At 44.0% G+C, this 22,452-nt stretch overlaps 1 protein-coding gene across 1 annotated transcript in view; it reads left to right on the top strand.

Annotated features, from left to right (window-relative positions):
* DTL (denticleless E3 ubiquitin protein ligase adapter) overlaps positions 1-20,445 on the top strand; it is a 31,313-nt gene extending 10,868 nt beyond the window's left edge. The window contains exons 11-15 of the mRNA XM_035111282.3: positions 1,590-1,702; positions 10,672-10,761; positions 12,781-12,916; positions 17,777-18,582; positions 19,854-20,445. Of these exons, the coding sequence (XP_034967173.2) occupies positions 1,590-1,702; positions 10,672-10,761; positions 12,781-12,916; positions 17,777-18,582; positions 19,854-19,922 (1,214 nt within the window). The 3' untranslated portion in view covers positions 19,923-20,445. The remainder of the gene's footprint in view (positions 1-1,589; positions 1,703-10,671; positions 10,762-12,780; positions 12,917-17,776; positions 18,583-19,853) is intronic.
* Positions 20,446-22,452: the final 2,007 nt, after the last annotated feature.

The following is a 22,452-nucleotide window of genomic DNA, read 5'->3' as shown; positions in this document are numbered from 1 at the left end:
AACTGCCTGGGGCAAAGGGAAGAGCGGGTCAGATTTGTTTCATTGCTATCTTTTTGTAAGCCAAACCAGAAACCTTTTGAAAGGCAGGGTATAAATCACTTGCCAAAATAATTTTGTTTTATCATAAACTGCTAGTGAAATCCTTGTCAGTTTTGGAATGCCAGACTACAGTAAGAGCCTCCTGGGCTGTACAGTAGGATTGAGAGGAGGCAGATCAGGATCTAATGGTCGATCTCTGGGTCATGAGCTGCAGACAGGCCCAGGTTTCTGACTCCCGAAAGTTCAGCAGTAGTAGCAATAACGAAACAACCTTTTCCACCTAAATAAGCCTCCTAAAAATAAAGAAAGCCATCCAGGGCGTGGGGACTTTTGTGTGAAATGTTCAGTTTTGGAAATGTCCCTAAACTCAGAATGTGCTCAGACATACTCATTTTAAAATTCTTGCACCCTTTTTTTTTTTTTGCACCTGGCTCTTCTACTTGGTAGAAGTTTGGGGGAGGGGAGCTGATAGTAAAAGGCAAAGTGGATCTGACAAGTCTGAAGCTTGCCCACCTTTTGCCATGCAGACACGCATTCACTTTACAGCATGATTCCTGTTTGATCAGCATGTAGACCATAAGACGAGATGCCTGAACTTACAGGCAGAATCCAGCATATATACATAAACATTTAGTTACCACAAGCATTCATTGTGGGTAAAAGTTAGGAACTGCATTGTGGTGGTTGGTTGCCCTTGCCCTGAAATGTTAATAAGGCACTGGCAGTGTGTCCTTGGGGCATAGTGTGCTTCTGTTGACTGTGTGAGCTTTCCCTTAATTGTGTGTCCACCCCTGTCCTCCGTAAGCCAAGGCCCTCCCAGCCTGAAACGAAAGCCTTTTGAAGATGACTTCTGAAAAGCTTTGGGCTGAACTTCCACTTTGCTCTTCTTCCATGTAGGGTCTGTGTCAAGTGAAGCAAGTTTCCCAACCATTTCACTTGTTGCTTAACTGAGCGCAGCTGTTTCCAAACAAGCCCAGCTTCTAATACTGTCGCTTCTGAAGTCGACCGTTCAAATTTTACTAAATGCTGCAAAGTATTATGAAGGGTTGACGAAAGACTGCCTGGAGTATTATTTGACCTCTCATATTTATTATTGTTCGTATTTTATTGTAAAGGGATGCTTCTTCAGCGGACAAGAGGATCTAGCAGCCTCCCCAACCTGGTAGCCTACAGATGTTGAACTCCCATCAGCCCCAGCCAGCATAGCCAATAGTCGGGGATGGCTAGAGCTTCAGATCCAGGGCTACAATTCCCCAGAGTTCCCTGGGAAGCAGGACCTGTTGTTAAACCACTCTGGCAACTGTAGCTCTGGGAGGGGAACACGGGTCTCCTAACAACTCTTGGCAACCTTAACAAACGACAGTACCTAGGATTCTTCGGCGGAAGCCATGACTGTTTAAAAGTGGTATGATACTGCTTTAAATGTGTAGTGTGGAAGGGCCCCTGATCCTCAGTGTATGTGAACTGGCAGGAAATGGACGCACTATTGGTCTGTGCATCTATAACTACTGATTAATCCTGAAAGTTTGGTTTTCTTCATTGAATCTCAGGGTCCATTTTCAGTGGGCATCAAAATTCCAGTTTCTATGTCAAATCCAGCATCAGCCCAGATGACCAGTTCTTGATTAGCGGCTCAAGTGACCAGAATGCCTACATCTGGAAGGTAAGCAGCCCCCAACCCTTGCGGCTGGTCTCTTCCACACCCAGTGAACACGGAAAGGAGGCAGAGACAGGGTCATTCGGGGGGGGGGGCTGCTCCTAGCATTACCGTGCCAAGAGCACACAACTGTCAAGCCCAAATGCAAGCGCTGATAGAAAACAGCTAACTTCCTGCTTCTACTTTCTCTCGTGGCTCCTGGCTCCTGCTTATTTCAAGTTGCTGATCTTAATCTGGTTTTAATAGGCCTTTAAAAATCCTTTTCGGTCCTGTTTACTCAGCCAGCTATGACTAGCTGAAAGTTCTTGCTTCATATTTAATAGAGTCTAATGGTTTGTTTTGATTCTTTTTCTTTCCTCCTCTCCTAACACTTTACCCATTTCACAAGCTCTTTCATTAGGTTTTTCTCTCTTCTTCCTCTCCTCCTGCTCCACCTTTCACCTTCCTAGCTCCTTAGTATTCAGGAGTTAAGGCCTCTGCATTATTAGGGTGGCTGAGCCAGAGCTTTCAGCAAAATTCCCAAGCACCGGCTAGCAGCTGAGAAGCTTAGCTGGCACACTGAGATGATGTGAGGAGGAATGCAAACGGCTTTTGTATTATTATTTCTCCACCCAAGAGCACTTATTTATTTAGGCTTTTCTTTTGTCCACCATAACCTCAGTAAGAGATGCCTTCTGCTAAATTTTATTTATTAAATATTCAATACCGCCCTTCGTCCATAGATCTCAGGGCAGTTTCACAACATAAAATTGCAATGTAAAATAACACAAAATGCATAATAAAAATAAGAACAAGAACAAGCCAATAACCCACCCCACCCCGCTCCCACAACACATTTAAAAGGGCATTGGGTGTCAATCAGCCAAGGTGTATAATGAAGGCTCCAGGCAAACCTCCCTGGGTAGAGCATTCCACAAGTGGGAAGCCACTGCAGAAAGGGCCTGTTCTTTTGTTGCCACCTTCCGCACCTCTCATGGAGTAGGCACACAAAGAAGGGCCTAGGACAGGGGTCCCCAAACTAAGGGCCGGGGGCCGGATGCAACCCAATCACCTTCTAAATCCGGCCTGCAGATGGTCCGGGAATCATCATGTTTTTACATTAGAATGTGTCCTTTTATTTAAAATGTATCTCTGGGTTATTTGTGGGGCATAGGAATTCATTTTTTTTCAAAATATAGTCCGGCCCCCCACAAGGTCTGAGGGACAGTGGACCGGCCCCCTGCTGAAAAAGTTTGCTGACCCCTGGTCTAGGATGATGATCTCAGGGTCCAGGTTGATTCATATGGAAAGAGGTGGTCCTTGAGGTATTGCGGTCTTCAGCTGTTTAAGGCTTTACAGGTGAACCCCAGCACTTTGAATTGGGCCCAGAAGCTAATTGACAGCCAGTGCCATTGGATCAGTGTTATATGCTCAAATCATCTTGCCCTGGTGAGCAACCTGGCCACCAAATTCTGCACTAGCTGAAGTTTCAGAACAGTCTTCAGAGACAGCCCTGTGTATAACACATTGCAGTCATATAACCTAGAGATTACCACAGCATAGACAACATATATTAGGCCAGTGGTTCCCAACAGGTGGTCCGGGGACCCCCAGGGGTCCGCGAGCTATGCCAGAGGGGTCCGCAAGATGCTATTAGAATAAAAAATATATTAAATATATTTTGTATGATAACAGATTTTTTGTTTTGGCCGCTTCCTGCATGAGCAGAGTCTAGCGCAAAACTAGAATTAGATAGAGGCAGTAGTTCTGCTGTATGAAGTTAGGTGGCGCTTTACAAACACTACTGTTTTGCAAAGAGGCAGCGCGCGCATTCTACTAACGCTCACCTCCCCAAGATGCTTTGCGCGCGTCGGCTTCATTTGTGCGCTACTGCGCAGGTACCCTGTCTTCTCCATTCCCCTCCCTCCTCCCTGGCGCGCGCTGCCTCTTTGCAAAACAGTAGTGTTTGTAAACAAAGCATTGTTTTTCGCGGAAGCTACAGTTCACATAGTTAAAAATGGACCGTTGGTTAAAAAGTGGTTCGTTAAAACGACAAAGGCCTACAGATGAAGAGGAAGATAATGCATTTGATGTTCAAGCAACTGTAAAAAAATGTATAAATATAAAATATAAAAAGACTCTTAATTTGGCTCTCACTTTTTAATTTTAGGATTAGGAATTAATGGGGGTCCTTGTCACAATAGCGGCTCGATGAGGGGTCCTCGAGAAAATTTTGTTGGGAACCCCTGAATTAGGTTGTCCCTGTCCAGAATAAGAATCTAGAGTGGCCACTTCTCCCCCTGTCAACTTGGGTTGACTTTGGACACAGCAGGTACAAATCTGTGATTGCACTTTTAAACTGTGTAATGGGCGGTCTTTCCTCATGCGTGATTCTTAAAACTTCTGTCCTAAATTCTGGAATGTTACCGCTCGGATTCATTCATCTCTCAGCTACGAAAAGTTGGATACAAGTTCATTTCCATCACACTGTTCCACACCAGGAACACATCAGATTCTGAGAGAGGAACAAAGCATGAAATTGAATCACGCCATACTGACATCTACATGATTCCTTTGCCTATTTTGAGCAAAAATAGCGTTGGAAAGAACAGAAGGCTATATATCTCCCTCACGCCCCCCCCAAAAAAACCCTTGCCCCAAAGAATGATCTTCTGCCTTCCAGTGCCTCCTTTTCCACACTGCATTCCAAGTTGCTGTGCCATATGCAGAGATCAAGTACACTACAGAAAGGTAGGTAGCTGAAGAGAGACCCCCAAAAGAGAGCCAAGCCTTTTGCTGCAAAGCAACAGCAGAAACATGTATATCTGTCCAGCCCTTAAGTTGTCAGCTTCTGAGTTGGAAGAGACACACTCTGCAGCTTTTCATAAATGTGACCACATTTCTCCTTGTCTTCTTTCTCTGCTCTGGCTCCCTTTCTCTTCAGTTCACAGTAAAGTTCTGTTGTTGTTTAAAAAAATGTGTGTGCTCTGTTGCTCCTGTCTGTCTTCTTTAATCCCTCTTTATATGCCTCCTGATTCCAGATCCTTAGCTGGACCAAACAATAGATCTCTTGTCTCATACTTTGTCTGTCTGTCTCTCTCTCTTGGCAAGTTAAAAAGCAGCAGTTCCAACAGAGATCCTTGGGGGAATCTCCCCCCCCTCTTGCATCCCTCCGTTGTGAGAGTTGTCAATTTATTTCTGTTCTCCGCTTCCTGTTTTTTATCCAGTTTCTGGCCCATAAGAGGATTTATCCAGTTTTACCCCATGATTGCAGTGTTTCCTTAGGAACCTTTGGTTGAGAGACTTCTGTCAAAGCCTTTTTGAAAGTTGAAATGCTCAGTTATCTACCAGCCTTCTCTGTTCCACAGAGATTTTAACTGGTGTTCTTTAACTGTCCTTCCCTTATGTCCTTCCTCCTTACTTTACCTCAAGTATATGTATGCTTAGATTATTATCTTGCAGATACAGTTTTGTGTTCTGTTAATCTTAAATTATGTACTATGCATTGCCTTGCTTGTTGGGTACTGCAAAACCATTATTCATTAGCTGTTGTCTCTGCGCAAAGCAATAACCTCTTCCACCTTCAAAAGAGCATAGGGGGCCACCTCTCAGCAAGTCTTTCGCTGGTCCATGTTGCTTGGTACTGTCAACACAGGCTGGCAGTGGCTCTTTAGGTTAGGGATTTTCCCCAAACCTACCTGAACAATCTAGGAATTAGACCTGGGATCTTGCGCATGCAAAACATGCATTCTACCACTGAGCCATTGGCCATTTCTCTGAGCTAAGTCTGGGAGTTGGGGCAGGTTCACACAAGCAAAGTAGCCAGTCGTGACACTATAACAAGTCGTTCTTCATTGTGGCCTATCAGGTGTAAGACTGCATGGAGATAATAACCATCACTCCGTGGGTGAACTTGCCTCACTTCTTGTCTGCACTGCATGCTGAACCCATGGGCTTAACTTCTCAAGGGACATTCCTGCCGTCCTCCTTGGTATTACATGGCTGCCTGGCCCAACCCTTCAACTCCTCATCCCGCAACCTGATCGTCCAATAGGAGGGAAATTTAGTAAGACGCCTATCACTTCATTGAGCACACTGGAGTTATATCATTGCTTCCAGCTCCACCGTAGTGGCCTGAGGTAAAGTTCCCTCAGTGCTATCATAACCTTCTCTGGAAGCAGTGTAAGCTGTTAGGAAAGGAGGTGCATTAGTAATAAAGAGCAAACTTTATTGTTACCTCAGCATTTGGGATACCTCTAGGTGGTACGGTACTCCACAAAAAGTATCCTAGTAGTTTCTTTTGTTGTGGCTGAAAACTGCTTTCTCTTGCCAGGGCAAGAAGAGGCTGCAGAATATCTATTGTCCTTATGGGCCACTATAGGCATGCCACATGCAGCACCGCTTCAAATGTGATTAATTCTAAGAAGCTGGTAGGGAAGAAGGCAGCCATCGGAGGTGAAAGCATTAGGTCATGTATTAGACGAGGGACAGAGACCTTTGGTCCTCCAGAAGTTGAACTCCAACTCCCATCAGCTAGTGGCCAGAGTTGGCAGCAATTGTAGTCTAGATCTGGAGGGCTGCATGTTCCCTATCCAGGTCTAATGCAGGGCCTGGGTATTTGCTGTGGGGCTCTGCCTTTTCTGCACATTAATTGGCTCCACCGTTAGTGCAGATTTGTTTCCATGCAGAGATTGGCTGTTCTGGACAGGAGCGTCTTGCCAGCATGCCAGGCTTGAATTGTAGGCTGGCATTTGGGATTGTCTGTTCGTTTATTTGGTTTAAGAGCATTTATAAGCTGCTTAAAGTTTTGTAAATCTCTTGGCGCTGCGCAACATAAAATAACCATTTTCATCAAAGCAGAAGTGCAGCATGAAACAGGAGTGGTATATAAAAGCATATTAAAAACAAATAAAATGGGTATACAGGGAATTCAAAATCATAAAACAGTTTTTGAACTTACGGGCCACAGAACGTCTGGGTAGTTGCAATTTCACAAGCTTTATGGCAGGGGGTGGGTAGTGTTTCCTGACTATATAGTAGAGCTAAGCCAAAGCTGGGCTTTTCCATTTATTGCTCCATCATGCATTGATCTAAAGATGAGCATTTGCAAGGAAGGATGTGCTCAAAGGTGTCAGTTACCCCTCAGTGCAATCCATAGGACTGGGACCAACTGCTTAGGGCTTTATTATTATTATTATTATTATTATTATTATTATTATTATTCCTTATGAATGTTGACCCAGCAAGAAGTATATCTTTTTTCGGCCTGCTGTCATTAATAAGGGATTGTGAGACATTGCTACACACCGTGGAAGGGGGAAATGGCTAAATGTAAACACGGATACTCTCCCTACCAAGAGCTTTAGCTGTTCTCCTTAAAAGGGCTCTGGTTTCCATGTTGTTGCCTCCTTTGGCAAAGAGGATGGGTTTTGAACAGGGCATTTTCTAAATATATAGGCAAGAAGATGACCTAAACTCAGAGGGGACAAAAAACCCTTTAAAATGAGCCAACCTGACTTAAACCCAATCCTCAGTATTCTACTTAAGAACTTTATAGATAACTTTTCAAGCTGCCAGAACAATAAAAGGGAACTAGATCAGAAAAAGTGGAGCATCCTTTTTTCTTTTTATATATCCTTGCAAAGCTTCATTTACCCACATGGTGAAGAATTTAATAAAGTTCGCTTAGTCATCAGTGCAAATCCCCATCAAATATCACATTGCTGACAGTGACTCACAGCTTCAGGAAGGAGAGCGACTGAAAAATAGAATCGAGCATCTGAGAATCTGCTGCAGCTTGAGGTTAGCTTAGGTTACTCCTTATTCATTAGCGGCCTAATGAGTCAGAGTAGGTGGCGTGGCATTTTCTCCCAATCGCTCCCTCACCTGCGGCATTGCTAGGAGCTGCTTCTAGGTTTTCTGCCTCAGTCAGTACAGATAGCCAGCAGGAGTTATGCATAGAGGACTGTGCTGAAAGATTTTTTACACCTAAGGCACTTTCAGGATGGGGTGGGTATGCAAAGTCCAGAAAGTGGAGATTCCATGCCATGTCGCCTCTGTCCCTCTTGTTGTCTCTCCAGAAAGAAGCTGTAGAACAGGGGTCTTCAAACTGTCCACTCCCCAGGGACCAGTTGAGGCACCTGGAAATTACTGAGTCACACCAGTCGCAAAACAGTGGTCAGGGGTCCACGCCAGTCACAAAATGACAGCGGACGGAGGCAGAGTTTGTCAGAACCAGTTGGCAGTTACTGACAGCTTCTACTGATTTATCTAATCCATCTTTGCAAATAGCTAGAATGCCACAGTGTTTTTCTTGTGGCAAGGCGTTCCAAAGCTTGACTTTGCTCAGCCCAAGTACAACTTAGGTGTCCAATTTTAGGCGGTATTTGCTGCACCGGAGAAGACATTCTTTTATATCTCTAGTTTTTTTATTTATATAATAATAAATAACACACTAACCTTTTATCTTGCTTTCTGATGCTCTTCAACATCTCCTCTGGCCCTTTCCCCTCTGAGAAAGGAGCCTTCTTTCTCTCTCTCTCTCTCTCTCTCTCTCTCTCTCTCTCTCTCTCTCTCTCTCTCTCTCTCTCTTTCTCTCTCTCTCTCTCTCTCTCACACACACACACACACACACACACACACACACACACACACACCCCAAGCTCCTCTGCCACACAGCGTGCAAGGAGCTGCTGGTCATGACATTAGTCCTGTCAAAAGGCCGTGGCATAGCTAAGAGGTGGACCAGGCAAGTGAAGAGGTGCCGGGTCGGCTGTGGCACTCAGGCCCCCTGAAAGTGGATCAAGGCCACACCCCATAGTCACCTTCAACTCGCAGCAAGCAAATCTAGCAAGAAGGCCTACTGAGATTTCTGAATGCATGGCAGTCAAACAGAACCGGCTGTTTCTGTTTGAGAAGCAGAAGGGTGTTGCCTTGACCTTTCAAGAAAAGAATTCTGATTTACAGATAGCTTCCTATATGGGTGTTCTGTCTGCACACTGCGCCAGGGAATCTAACACAGAACCGGGCTTCCAAAGGACTTCAGCCTAATTCATCAGAGCAAATTACTTTGCTTTGTGGATTTGCAGAAGCATTTGAAAGTGTCCTGGTAAATCAACTGAGGAGTCTCAAACGGAAAAGCAGGAATGCTGGAGTTGTGTGTGTTTGGGAGGTGGTGGGGATTTTTTGTGCTGTGCCCTACATGGGCCAGAGGATAGTCTGAAGGCACATGCTACGCTGCTGAAGCTAAGCAGATCTGTCCCTATAAGCTCTCTGGGTATGAGCCTGCCTGGGAACCAGAGGTAAGCTGCTCTGAGCTTTTTGGAGTTACAGCAAGCTGTGCAAGGGTGACTGAAAAAAATCAGTACTTCTCTCTTCTCTCCCCTGCTCCCCACCCCATATGTCTCATAATCTTTGTTGCTACCCCAGACATTTCCAAAATATTCTGCATTATTTGAGAATGGAAAAGATTGCACTTGAAGTGACTCATACATAGCTGTTAATTTTGCAGGTTCTTGACAGGGTACAGGATTTTGGCTTTATGCCAGCATCAGAGAAGCTGTGATCCTTCAAATATTGCTGGCCTCCAACTCCCCCATCGTCCCTGAGCATTTCCCATGTTGGTTGGAGCTGATAAGCATTGGGAGTCCAGCAATATTTGGAGGACCGCAGGTTTCCAAACCCTGGCTGATGTAATACAGGATGTGCCCAACATATGTATGGATTTCTAGCTTTCCGTACCTGCATACTTAAATTTATTCCCTATTACTTTTCCTGGGTTAAAAATGCTTGTCTCTTTTTTGAAAGACGTCATTCATACCAAGGCCGTGCAAAATATAACTCTAAGGTGTTAAGAAATGGAGATTTTGTAAGCGCTGCTGTTGAGCTGGGCTTATGATGCCTGCTCTGTATGTGGCCAGGTTTGTGTGTGCTGTGATTCTAGAGCAAGGATGTGGAAGTTATGGCACTCCAGATGTTGTCAGACTCCAACTCCCTCCAGCCCCTCTGCCACAATGGCCAAAGGTCAGGGATAAGGGAGTCATAGTCCAACCACATCCGGAAAGCCACAGGTTTCCCTATATCTGTCCTAGGAGAAGATGGGGAAGGAAAAAGCAGGAATGGGTGGTTCTGAGTGCAGAATTTAGACTTCTGACAACCTTATTTGTTTGTTTTAAAACCATGTCACTTAATAAAACACTGAGCAGGTTACGGGGTGGGATGGGGAATATATATAATGTTGGCTCCCCTTTTTAAAAGAAGCTCATGGGATTTACGTCTGACAAGATATCTCATTCGGTAGAGCATGAGACTCTTAATCCCAGGATTGTGGGTTCAAACCCCACATTGCATGAAAGATTCTTGCGTTGCGGGGGGTTGGACTAGATGACCCTCATGGGCCCTTCCAACTCTACAATTATATGATTCTATAATAACATATGCTTGAAAGTGTGCAGCCAACAGCTGCTGATATCTCTGAAGCCAGGAATTGACGTGGCAGCTGAGTTACATTTCCAGTGGTTGGGAAGTGAAGGTTATGTCCTGCGTCGTTCATTGCCCCTCGCTACAAGTGAGACAATTGGCGCAAACTGAGAAAAATAAGCCTTGCAAATGTGCGTGATTTGTACAGCTTCTTTACATGCAGAATTTGGATGGCTTTTAACATTTTGTGCATGCGCGCACACACACATTTCCTCAGCATGCCACTGTTTTCTCAATTTCCTTTTAAACCTGCAGTGTTTGAAAGGCAGCACTGTTTGGTAATTGTGGATAACAGAGCAGATTTTGCTAACCTGGCGACCTCCACATGTTTTGTACTACAACTCCCATCAACCCCAGCTGTGCTGGCTGGGGCTGATGGGAGTTGTAGTACAAAACATTCAGAGAGCGCCAGGCTGGAAAATATCCCAGACTGATGTTTGTCCTTCTGACAGCTAGATGTTTTGATGCTCCATAGTCTTCACTTTTCTGACTTTCTCTGCAATTCTTCCTTTCTATAGGTATCTGAGCCCCAACTTCCTCCCATGATGCTCATTGGCCACTTGCAGGAGGTCACCTCTGTTGCCTGGTGTCCATCTGACTTCACTAAGGTTTGCTTACATGTTCTCCTTATGCCTGCCTTTTGGAAGAAACTCCACTAACAAAAGCCTAAATATAATTTCTTTTCATTTGCTTCAAAGCAAAAGTAGCTTCTCCTGCCCAGAAAGCCTTAAGCCCTTGGCTTTACAACTGATTCTGACACTGTGAGATGAGGCAGATGAAAGGACCTTTTTTGGTTGTAGAGCACCATTTGTGGAGCTCAGAAGGACCACTGGAGAGACCTGTCAGGAGTATACATGGACCACTGGTATCAAACTGTATGCCTTACTAGAAAAGCTAATCGATAGACTGAAACTGACATGGGGACAAATAGAAGAGTATGCTTTCACTCTGGTATGACTCCCCTTCATCACATACACAGCCGAACAAGACAACAAGAAGAACCAACCAACGGCATATGAATCAATAGCTTGACCCAACAATTCCTTCCCCCCACCACACACAAGCAAAAAAAATCTCACTACAGCCAACTAAAAACAACCAACCATGCCCTAGCCCCCGCATCCCTCTCACTACCAAGGAAATGTAATAAACGAATAAATTATAGAAAGAGAACCTTCCCAAGTGACGCTGACACAAAACCCCACACATGCACTAAGTAAAAGAATATAGGTTTTACCACCCCAACACCTTTCCTTCCCCAGCCTTCTACTATATACAATACTAATGTCTCACAACAAATGTAATTGATCTGTAGAAAACAGAACTTGAAAAAAGAGACAATGCACATACTTTTGTAAACCAAGTAAATCTTTAATAACAATAATTTTATTTATTTTTAAGGCCTCGTCTGGCTTGGTTATCTTAGCACCAGGCAACCCCTTTTTTATTCTCACATATTATTTTACATGGAACATGTGTTTTCTTAGTTCCTCATTCTTCCCAATCCCTTTTCCTCTTGTGATGTTTTATGTGTGTGTTTATGTGTGAGTACCAAAGGTTCCCAACCCTTATAGCAGGCATCCCCAAACTGCGGCCCTCCAGATGTTTTGGACTACAACTCCCATGATCCCTAGCTAACCGGACCAGTGGTCGGGGAAGATGGGAATTGTAGTCCAAAACATCTGGAGGGCTGAAGTTTGGGGATGCCTGCCCTATAGTCATAATTTGCCCATTGCCTCCTGATCTTATTTGATTTTAATCCGATTTTAAGCTGTATTTCAGTCAATTGCTGAATTTTATGTTTTAATGTATTTATATTTTCATGTTAGCCACCCTGAGCCCAGTTATGGCTGGGGAGGGCGGGATATAAATAAAATTTATTATTATTAATTTGTAAGCTCGAGTGGATTTAAAAATCCTGTCAATTGAGAGCTAGGACCTCTTTGTGGAATTCTTTCCCCAAGAAGGTTTTTAATGTTTCATCATATACAGAGTTACATGTTTTAAAACTGAATATCTCACTATGCCAATAGATTGCCAATAGATTGCCAAAGACAGCTAACAACATCACTGTTAAAACAATAAAAGATTTTTAAAAATGGATTAAATGGATTTACAGCATGAAACAACAACATAAAACATAATCTATAAAAAGCAGCAGCAGAAAATGCAAAAACTACAGCCAGCATCTCATATTGGTAGCATAGAGACATATTTGGCAATTATTGGAACCAGATGTTATAGCCTAAAGGCCCATTTTATACCTTTTTTCTCTTGCTATGTTTTATTATATTTTAATTCCATAAACGGCTCTGAATTTTTTTTAAGGGGTGGTATAAAAATCTATTGATTTAAACTTAATAAGACAGGTGGTTAAAAAAAAAATTACTAACTCGTAATTCTACCAGGCTCTAATCTGAAATGATATAGCATTACATGCCTTAAAATTCAGCTAATAAAGAGAGAGCCTGAGGTTCTCAATGTGGCAGGATAGCTGCAAGTCCCTTCTCTGTCACATTTACCACTCCCAAAACTCACCACTCTTCCACTGTTTGTTAGAGAGTCAACATCTTCCGTCGTTTGCGAAGTGCGGCATTTCTCAGCCGGCTCCCTGTGCTCTTTTGCAGATTTCCACGTGTTCAGACGACAACACCGTCAAGATTTGGCGCTTAAAGCGAGGAAACGAAGAAGAGAACTGTCTAGACAAAAGCAGCTCAGTGGGTTGGGCCTGCCAGAAGAAAGTGGGAGAACAAAGTGGAGCAGGTAAGAACTTCCGAGACGCTGACAAATGTTCTCTCCCATGCAGTAGATTTGTAGCTTGGGGACAATTTCTTTAATAAAGCAGAGGCCTGGCATAACTTAGGTTCGAGAACGGTTTTCGCAACAGCTATATGAAACTGATGTCTGTTAGTGTGTGAAATACCTGTGTAGCCCGAAGATGATTTTTTTCCACCCCCCTGCATAGCTCATGGAAGACTAGTAATTAAAAGCACACAAGACTGATTCAGGTAATCAGTTTGATGTGCCTCTGAGAGTGGCAAAATTGTGGCTCGGTGAGTACCAACTTAACAGAATTTAAAGGCATGGTAAGACCCAATCTTGCCACACATTTGTAAGAACTGGAAGCATTCAAACAGCTCTGCAAGTTAATGCAGTAAGCTGGTCACCTGGAGCTGATTATGTTGGCCCTGAATTAAGGATAATTTTTCTTATCTATCTTTTAAGGATTCTCTGTGAATTATGCAAATAAAAAAAGTTACGATTGGTTGTATTGTGCAGTTCTCAGTTCTCAGACATTGTGCTCCCAGGGCCCACTTGAGACAACTGAAAATTACTGAAGCTCACCAGTCATAATCAGGCAGCCTTCCTTCCCACCTAGCTAACAGGACCAGTGGTCAGGGATGGTGGGAATTGAAGTCCCAAAACAGCTGGAGGGCCGAGTTTGGCCATGCCTGACTAGGCCCTCCCAAGGCAAGTTAAACCTTACAGGACAGCTTACTCTATGGTTTTAACCCCTTCATGTTTTAATTATAGACTTAAGCATTTTATCCCACAAACAATTGGTTCTAGATTATTTAATTTTCTTCCAAAAATACAAAAAAAATGTTTTGTGATCATGTGGATCTGTCACTTCACAATTGCTGAAGCATACCCATGGAAACACTCTACCCCACTTTCCCCTATCCCTTTCCTCCCACAACTCAATAACAAAGAAGAAAAAGAACCACCAACGTGGTAAAACTATAGGTCTGTTTCAGCGGATTGTGATTGAATCACACAATTCACGCTTACACGCTAAGACATAATACAGTGGCATAGACCACTTGCTAGCACAACATTGATTATTGCCAATAGACTGATCCTATGGTACAGTTTAAAACATCAATACTTTCTGGATCGTGCTCCCCGGGATTTCACTATTTTAAGCAAAGAAAGTCAAGTCAGTAAACTGAAACAAAAGCAAAAGTTCAGATTTCTTGAGATGTGCCAGGACATTCTCCTTCCTTCAGTTCAGATCCAGTTGCAGCATCCTGTGCTGCTGATCGCTTCATGGTGTTCGGATCATTCTTTCTCTGTTCCCAATGTGTAGTTAGAGAGCTTTTCATCCCGAGGAGACTTAGTGGCCATCTTGTGGCAAAGATAGCCACACACCCTAATTCCATAAGAATTGTATAATAGACGTCAATAAACGAAAATACCAAAAATTCAACAGCATACTGTAGTGAAGTGCACCAATCACATGCATGCTTGCTCTGTGGATATCACTGAAAAAGGGGCAGCCCAGATTGCCAAAGGGGTGAGGCACCTTTGAGGAAAGGCTAGTGTTTGGAGTGGGGGAGGCGACCTGGAAGCTGCATGTGCATAATGAGGAATGAAATGAGTCAATAAGGGGGAAAGTTTCTGCCTCCATAAAATGAGAACTCCAAGGTCAGCTGATGAAATTGATGAACTCTAGGCTCAGAAGAGAGACAAACAAATGCATGATTACCATGTGTAATTCACTGCCACAAAGCATAATGGCCACTAGATTAGAGGACTTTAAAATGGGCTGGAGTAATACATGGAGGAGCTTTGGCCATGGCTATTAACCATAAGCCTTAATGGAGCCTGATGTCTGGAAGCAGTACATCTCGGAATGTCAGATGCTGGCAACCTCATGTTCATGTCCTGTGAAGTCTTCTTTGGACCTATATCTCTGAGTGAAACAATGCCAGGCTAGGTGGACAAAAGCTGGGCTGCTTTTGTGTTGTATTCTTACCCAGAGGGCAGGGAGAGCTCTTCCCCTCTAATCCAGCACATAAAAATAAAAGCTTTTGGAGTAGTTTTCCCAGTTGCTAAAAAGATTGATGATATCTACAGACAGGAAACAGAAGGAGCTGGCTAGAGTCCTCTTAAAAAGGTAAAGGGACCCCTGACCATTAGGTCCAGTCGTGACCGACTCTGGGGTTGCGCGCTCATCTCGCGTTAGCAACTCATAAATAAAAAAAATCCTGAAAGAGGTACCTGCTCTGAAGGAAAAATAGTGTTTGGTTTTTGTTCAATGAAAAAGTAAAGTTAAATAAGTAAGCAAGCATGCATTGCTGAATTGTGGGGAAGATGTCCTGCTAGAGAGCAAATGTCTTACAGCAGTGGTTCCCAATTGGGTATCTGTGTAACACTCCCAGGGGGGTCCGTGGCACATAACCAACAGTTGTCCAGGACATCCCATTTGGAGGGACTGTGCTGTTGTGTGGGTCACATGACTCACACAGGAGTGCAGCCCGGTTTTGTGCTGGGACACGTTGGAGGGTACAGTAGCACAATTCACATAACAAAAACTGCCACAGAGATCAACTTTTTCAAAAGTAGGGGGTCCGTGGCTTGACTTTTGAAAAAATGGGGTCTGCAGTACTTAGCTAATTGGGAACCACCGCCTTACAAGACTAATGAAATGGTTAAAAGTTAAAGAGCTCCTATTCTTCATGGCAGTGCTATTTTTCACAGCAGTGGTGGGGAACCTGTGGCCCTCCAGATGTTGCTGAACTCATGTTGGCCATGCTAGCTGGGATTGATGGGAATTGGAGTCCAACATCTGGAAGCCATCAAATTCTGGGCAGCCATGAGATGCAATTGTGGCAGCAGCAGCAGCAGCAGCAGCAGCTGTGTTTTTACAGTTATCTTTAAAGCTCATTTACCTGACCAAGCTATGCTTGGGAAGGGGTGTGCATGTGTCTATTACTGTTCTAGGACAATGCAGCACGAGGAATGTAAACAAATAGAATTTCCTGGTTAAACCTGGCTTGTATAAATAATAATAAAACCATCTTTATCTAAATCTTCTGGGTAGGGCATACAAATATTTGGATTAGGAAGAATTCTAGTTATGTAGTGCTGAACTAGTGGTTCAGAGCTAATGTTTATACAACCTCCATCCCCACCCCAAAAGTTTCCTGAGTAAAATCAGTACTCCTGGGCTTTGTCCGCAGCCCTAAGCACCTCCTTGGGTTGTATCCTGCCCATCCATGGGACTACAGTGGCAGATACAATCATAGTTGCTAAACTGTAATCTCAAATCCAGAAATCCTACTGTGAACAGAATTACCAGGCAGGTTTACGCTATTTATTGTACTGTTATCAGTGTGCTTGGCACTTAACAGGGTGAGAGCAAGACAGATCCCTACCCTGTGGAGGCAGCAGAGGGAAGATGGAGGTAACAGGAAGGATATGCATTCAGTCCAGGCCACTAAATTATGACTTGACTTTTCCTGCCCTACAGTCCATTCAGAGCAAATAGAAATAGTGTGGCAAATTATTCAGGACAGTGTTCTTCCTTACTTGTTCTTATTTGCAGAAAAAAGGGGCATTAGTGGAGAGGATAAAAGAGAGCATTAGCCTGCCCTAGGTTCAGAATAGCAAGTTGGAGGTGTGGCATGTGTTGAGCAAGGAGTTTGTAGGGATTTGTCCTGAACAATTGCAGTTGCTGCTGTTTCTGTCTGAATCGAGAGGCCATGCAGTCCTTGCCTTTCTGTTCAGCTTAGTTTTACAAGTCAAGGAGCTAGAACCTCAAGCTATTAATAACCACTATGATTCATGAAGGCCCAATTGATGCACTAAAGCAATTTTGTATGGGTCTACAGCTGTGTAGCAAATTATTGGCACCAGACCTAATACCTTGATCTTTTTCAATTCTATCCCAAATCCCATGAGTGTGTCTAAAAAAATAAACCTAGCAAACCCAAAAGGTATGTAAGAACCCCTGTGCCAGACCCACAAGAGAGGGTATCCCAGATACTGCTTTTGACCTGGGGGCTGATTTTTTCACCTTCACAAATGCTTCTTTCAACCCAGAGAAATGGAAGAAAGGGATTGTTTTGCCAACATAGAATTCACTCGCAGGAAACTTGCAGAACAATAGGAGGGTATGTGCCAGTTCTTTCGTGCTGTGTGTATCTCATGTACACACGCATATGTCATTGTCCTCTTAGGGAACCTACTTTTTTTAAAAAAAACAACAACAACTTCCTATTGATACAGAAGTAGTTGTTAAATCTCCCAGCTTGAAAACTACAAGTGATGTCCATGCTGGATATTTACTGTCAAAAAGTTGACTCTTGTTAGGGAAAAAATGTTATACCTTATTCTTTATTCAGCTCAGGAATGGGAAAGAAAGTGCAAGGATCGCACAGACATAAGCAGATTTCCTACATACCTTGGCTTTTTGAGCACCAAACATGTGCTATGTGCGCACAATAGTTATTTGCACTCCGATTCACTGTTGCCTTAACCAGGTACTATTTTATTTGATTAAAACATGCATCCAGCTAGTGGGTGGCACAAGCTGCGGCTGTGCAGAGACTATTAAACTGACTGCAATATAGAGCAAGCTCTTCTTCCCTCTCACTTCAGAGCTATAAGCTGGGAGGCAGGGCGCTGTACAAGTCTTTGAATCCTTCAAGAAGAGGAGTCTTGCTTCAGTGTTTGTTTTACTTGCATGCACATCCATAATTTTAGGCTGCAATCCTAAGAAGTTTGCAATGAGAGACCCTTAGGCTATGTGGAATGCTAGTATGTCCTGCTTGTGCCCTTGCTTTCTTCACACTTGGGCTGCTTTGTCCTCATCTGGGCTTTGTGTTTTACCTTCAGGAACTCAAAGCAGCAGCCAGGGGACTCCTGCTAAAGCCTCTCTGACGGGCAGCCCCCCTATTTCTTCGCCGCAGCCTGCAGCCTGCGCTCCAGCTTACACCGGAGATCTTCCTCTTCCCTCCAACACACCAACATCGTCATCGATCAAACCTTCAGCCACACCGGCCTACATTCCAGCAATGCAGAAGGAAACCACTACAGGCACAGTGCGCAAACCAGCTCCTCCTTCAGTTATGTCCATTCAGCAGTGGATTACCAAGACTCCAAATGTATCTTCCCATGTGAAGGGACCAAAAGCCCCAGCAGAGATTCCTCAGGTCAATGCCACTTCTGAATCGCCACGTCTGAGGCTTGAGACACGAGCCAAGAGGAGGCTGGACTCCAGCAAGGAAGGACCTGGCAATTGCCTAAGAACCTGCAACTGTGTGACTGATCTTCACCCGGTGTCTAAAAAATCCAGGCCACAGCAGGACACTTTGGAAGCAGACTTGGAAGGGGAAGGCTGCCTGACCCTCAGTGGTCAAGCTCAGGCCTCTGAAAGCCTGGAAGGGCCTTCCCCACCTGGAAATCCTTGTTCCCCTGCAAGCTTCTCAAACCTTTCGCTTCCTCTCAAGGCCCCTTGTGGAAAAATGACTGACAAGGAGAACGGTTCTCCAGACAAAAGAAACTGGCTGTCTGCTTTAGGGGACAAGCTACGGAATAGCAAGCCTACTTCTCCAAAGGGGTCTGGCTGCAGCTCCCAGCCATTGCGGAATCTTAGCACGAGGCGACAGGAAGCTGGGACAGGAATTGTGTCACCAGGGCCTGTAAGTACATTTAACGTGGCCAAATCTTTGATGTTGGAGTTGACTTCTGGGGTTCCCAGTGTGTGGTGCCTGAGGGGACCCTGCAGTCCCTCAGATACTCCACTTGTTACATGCCACTCTCAATGTTTAATTTATGTGTGTGTGTGTGTGTTCTATTTTTGGAGGTTTCCCCCTTTCCAAAGATTTTTGCAGTTGCTGGAATGGCAAGTGGTGCGGCATTGAAATGATGGGGGTGATGCAGAGGGTGCTATGGGGATAGGTTAAAGGGATGTGGCTGGCAAAAGTGAGGGAAATGGGAGCAGGTAGGGCATGCCAGGCATAGACGAAGTAGGGCAGCCCATTTACCCTATGTGAATGTTTACCCCACCCTGTTCTATTGCTCAGAGTGGCTTCAGCTTCTTAAAGCGTTTTCTGCCTTCCCTTCAATCCCATCTAAAGGCTTTGAGGAGGGTTGTTGCTGACTGCGGGAAACAGCACCGGGAAGCAAATCATCCATTGTTATCTGAGTTTCTTTTCCTGCTCTGTCACAGCAGGCAAAGCTGCAGCAATAGATACAAGGAAGTGGAGCTTAGCTGTGTAATGGGGATGGAAACATTTATAACAGGACTGCTGCATTCCGTTCCGTGATAGGAAGGACACTTTGCTTTGGGGTTATGGGAAACGCATTTGCCATTTTTTGGAGACCAGGGCAGAATTGGGGCTCTCTTGCTTCATGGGTAGCTAACTTCACCTTGCTTAATTTCTCTGATTATGTTTCCTGGAAGACACTACCTCACTCAGATGATGAATGAGTCTCAGGGCTGCCCTTTCCTTGAGAGAAGGGGGTTCTGCCCTTGCTCAGCAGCATCAATTTGATACTTGTGGACTGCAAGGCTTGCATTCTGCGGTTTGTTGTCTTCTCAAGAGCCAGTAAGGTGTAAGACTTGACATGATGCTTGATAGCGTCCGGGTTCAAATCCATGCACAACTATGTTGTCTGCAGTGGGGGACAACCATATTGTGCCAGTTTGAGAACTTTCTGGTGGGGAGAGGAATGACACAAAAGTATTATAAAATAAGATTCCTTTTGGTACTTCTGCAAACCTCGGGATTCCCCAGAGACTGCTGATACCTCAGCATTAATGGTGCTGTTTTGGCTACATGAGGATCCCGAGGAAGTTCATTATTTGAATTTGTGAACTAGAATGGCTTTAGAGAGAGCCCCCCTCCAATGTGTATAAGTGTATCTGACCTGATACATAACTCTTTCTTTCTTTCTTTTCCCCTCGCAGGGCGTAGCTACTTCGGTTCCCATGAGGAAGATTTGCACATACTTTGAGCGAAAATTGCAGAAAAACTGACAAGTAACATTCTTCTAGACTTTCTGTAATGTTGTAGCATACTTGATGTTCCTGTGAGTGGATTTGTACCACCCATTGAAATACACTGTTGTCTTTAGACCTTAATAAAATTAACTTCCTGATTTATTTTTTTAAAAAAATATAATATCTGTTATCCATTTATTGCATTTAATTAGTTAATACACCAGCTAAGGGGGGATATCTGCTCAATTAATGTATAGGGACAGATAGATTTTAAAATATAAAGTGGTGTGTGTTTTTAATTGTAATATTTCTATCAACCTTTTCTCAAAACCTTTGTATTTCTTCGTTGGAAATATGTTTTGCTATGTCTGGCATGCTGCTTTCAATGGAAGGAGGTTTCAAGTACAACATTAGCACCCTGCCTTTAATGGTAAAATTAGATATTTAGCTGAGCCTCTGACTCCCATTGAAAGACATCTATATTTTGTGCTGCTCATTCTTTCATTGTTGCAACAGTGTAAATGTGACTTGTTTTATATGAATGCAAAGTTTCTTAACACCCGTGGCTACTTTTTCCTTCTTTTCTAATGGAGCTCATATGAATGGGAGGAGGGGGAAACATTTAATACAGTACTGGGGAAAATACTTCACCCATGCCTTGAAGCATCATTTGAAGGAATGCCTAAGTGAGAGCATTATTGTCACCGTAGTTCAGAGAAGTGAGGCAGAAAGCCTAACATCCTGACATGTGAAAGACTCACTTCTTTTCTCAGCCCTCTGTTTTTATTTTCTTTTAACAAAATTTATAGATTGCTTGGTTGCACAACAGCAGCCTCTAAGAGATTTACAAAATGCATGGAGTGGGCATCTCAAAAATAACTTCAGGAACCTGAGCTCAGAGTCATGTCCCATAAGAAACATGACTAGGATGAATTAGCAAAAAAAAAACCCTGAGTCCCAATTAGATGCAAGAGAAATTCATTTGTTATAGTTGTCCAAATTGGGATCAAAGACTGAATTGTAGTTGAATTGCTAGAGCGACATACCGGTAGTTGCAGAGATTAAAATGGTTAGTTCAAGTAAAATGTGTGCACAGCCTTCAATGCTCCACCCTCCCTGGGTCTAGCATCTTCTACTCTACTAGTTTCTATGATAGGGACAAATCTAGATAGAGATAAGGAATATTACTGTTGATCTATAAGGAATGGGGACTGGTGGGAGGAATCTCCCAGGCTGTAATAAATGAGTGGCTGAACACAAGCCATAGGTACTGAAAATCAGTCTGGTTTATCCAGGAAAATGTCAATTGTGAGTGGCCGAAGGTAAGTATGCCTTTGTAGGTAATCTTAATCACTGAATGGTTCTTTTCAGAACCTTCCAAGTACAGTTCCTAGAATAGAAAATTGATTTAAGGGGACAATGCATGCCTTCATATTCTCTCAAGCATCTCTGGCTAGTACGAGGGGAAAAAACAGATAGGAGGCAAGGGAACAGGTAGGGAAGGGAAACTAGTGACATTTGAAGCTTTCTGTCTTAGGAGAGAGATCCCAGGAAGGCTGAACAGCATGGTCCTTCGTGGACAAGCACTTAAAATAACTTGGGCTTCTGAGAGGATCAGGCACCTGAGAGCTGAGACACAAATCAAATGGCTGAGACTATAATAATAATAATAATAAATTTTTATTTATACCCCGCCCTCCCCAGTCAGAACTGGGCTCAGGGCGACTCACACCAATAAAATTACAATAAAACATAAAAATTAATTAAAATACAGATTAAAATACAATAAAATTTAAAATGCAGCCTCATTTTAAGTAGTCCATAAATACAGCCATGAGGGAGGAAAACACAGGGGTCAGACTAAGTCCAACCCAAAGGCCAGGCGGAACAGCTCTGTCTTGCAGGCCCTGCGGAATGACAACAAATCCCGCAGGGCCCTGGTCTCCTGTGAAAGAGTGTTCCACCAAGTTGGGGCCAATACTGAAAAGGCCCTGGCCCTAGTAGAGGCCAATCTAGCCACCTTATGGCTCGGGATCTCCAGAATATTGTTGTTTGTGGGCCTTAAGGTCCTCCGCGGGGCATACCAGGAGAGGCGGTCCCGTAGGTACGGGGGTCCCAAGCCGCAAAGGTAAAGGGACCCCTGACCATTAGGTCCAGTTGTGACCGATTCTGGGGTTGCGCGCTCATCTCGCATTACTGGCCGAGGGAGCCGGCGTATAGCTTCCAGGTCATGTGGCCAGCATGACAAAGCCGCTTCTGGCAAACCAGAGCAGCACATGGAAACGCCGTTTACCTTCCCGCTGTAGCGGTTCCTATTTATCTACTTGCATTTTGACGTGCTTTCGAACTGCTAGGTTGGCAGGAGCTGGGACCAAGCAACGGGAGCTCACCCTGTCACAGGGATTCGAACCGCCGACCTTCTGATCAGCAAGCCCTAGGCTCAGTGGTTTAACCACAGCGCCACCTGGGTCCCATAGGTAAAGGTAAAGGGACCCCTGACCATTAGGTCCAGTCGTGACCGACTCTGGGGTTGCGCGCTCATCTCGCAGGGCTTTAAAGGTCAAAA

The sequence above is a fragment of the Zootoca vivipara genome, chromosome 3, assembly GCF_965207765.1.
Source record: "Zootoca vivipara chromosome 3, rZooViv2.hap1.1, whole genome shotgun sequence".
Lineage (NCBI taxonomy): Eukaryota > Metazoa > Chordata > Lepidosauria > Squamata > Lacertidae > Zootoca > Zootoca vivipara.
This window is presented reverse-complemented; position numbering and strand designations above follow the sequence as displayed.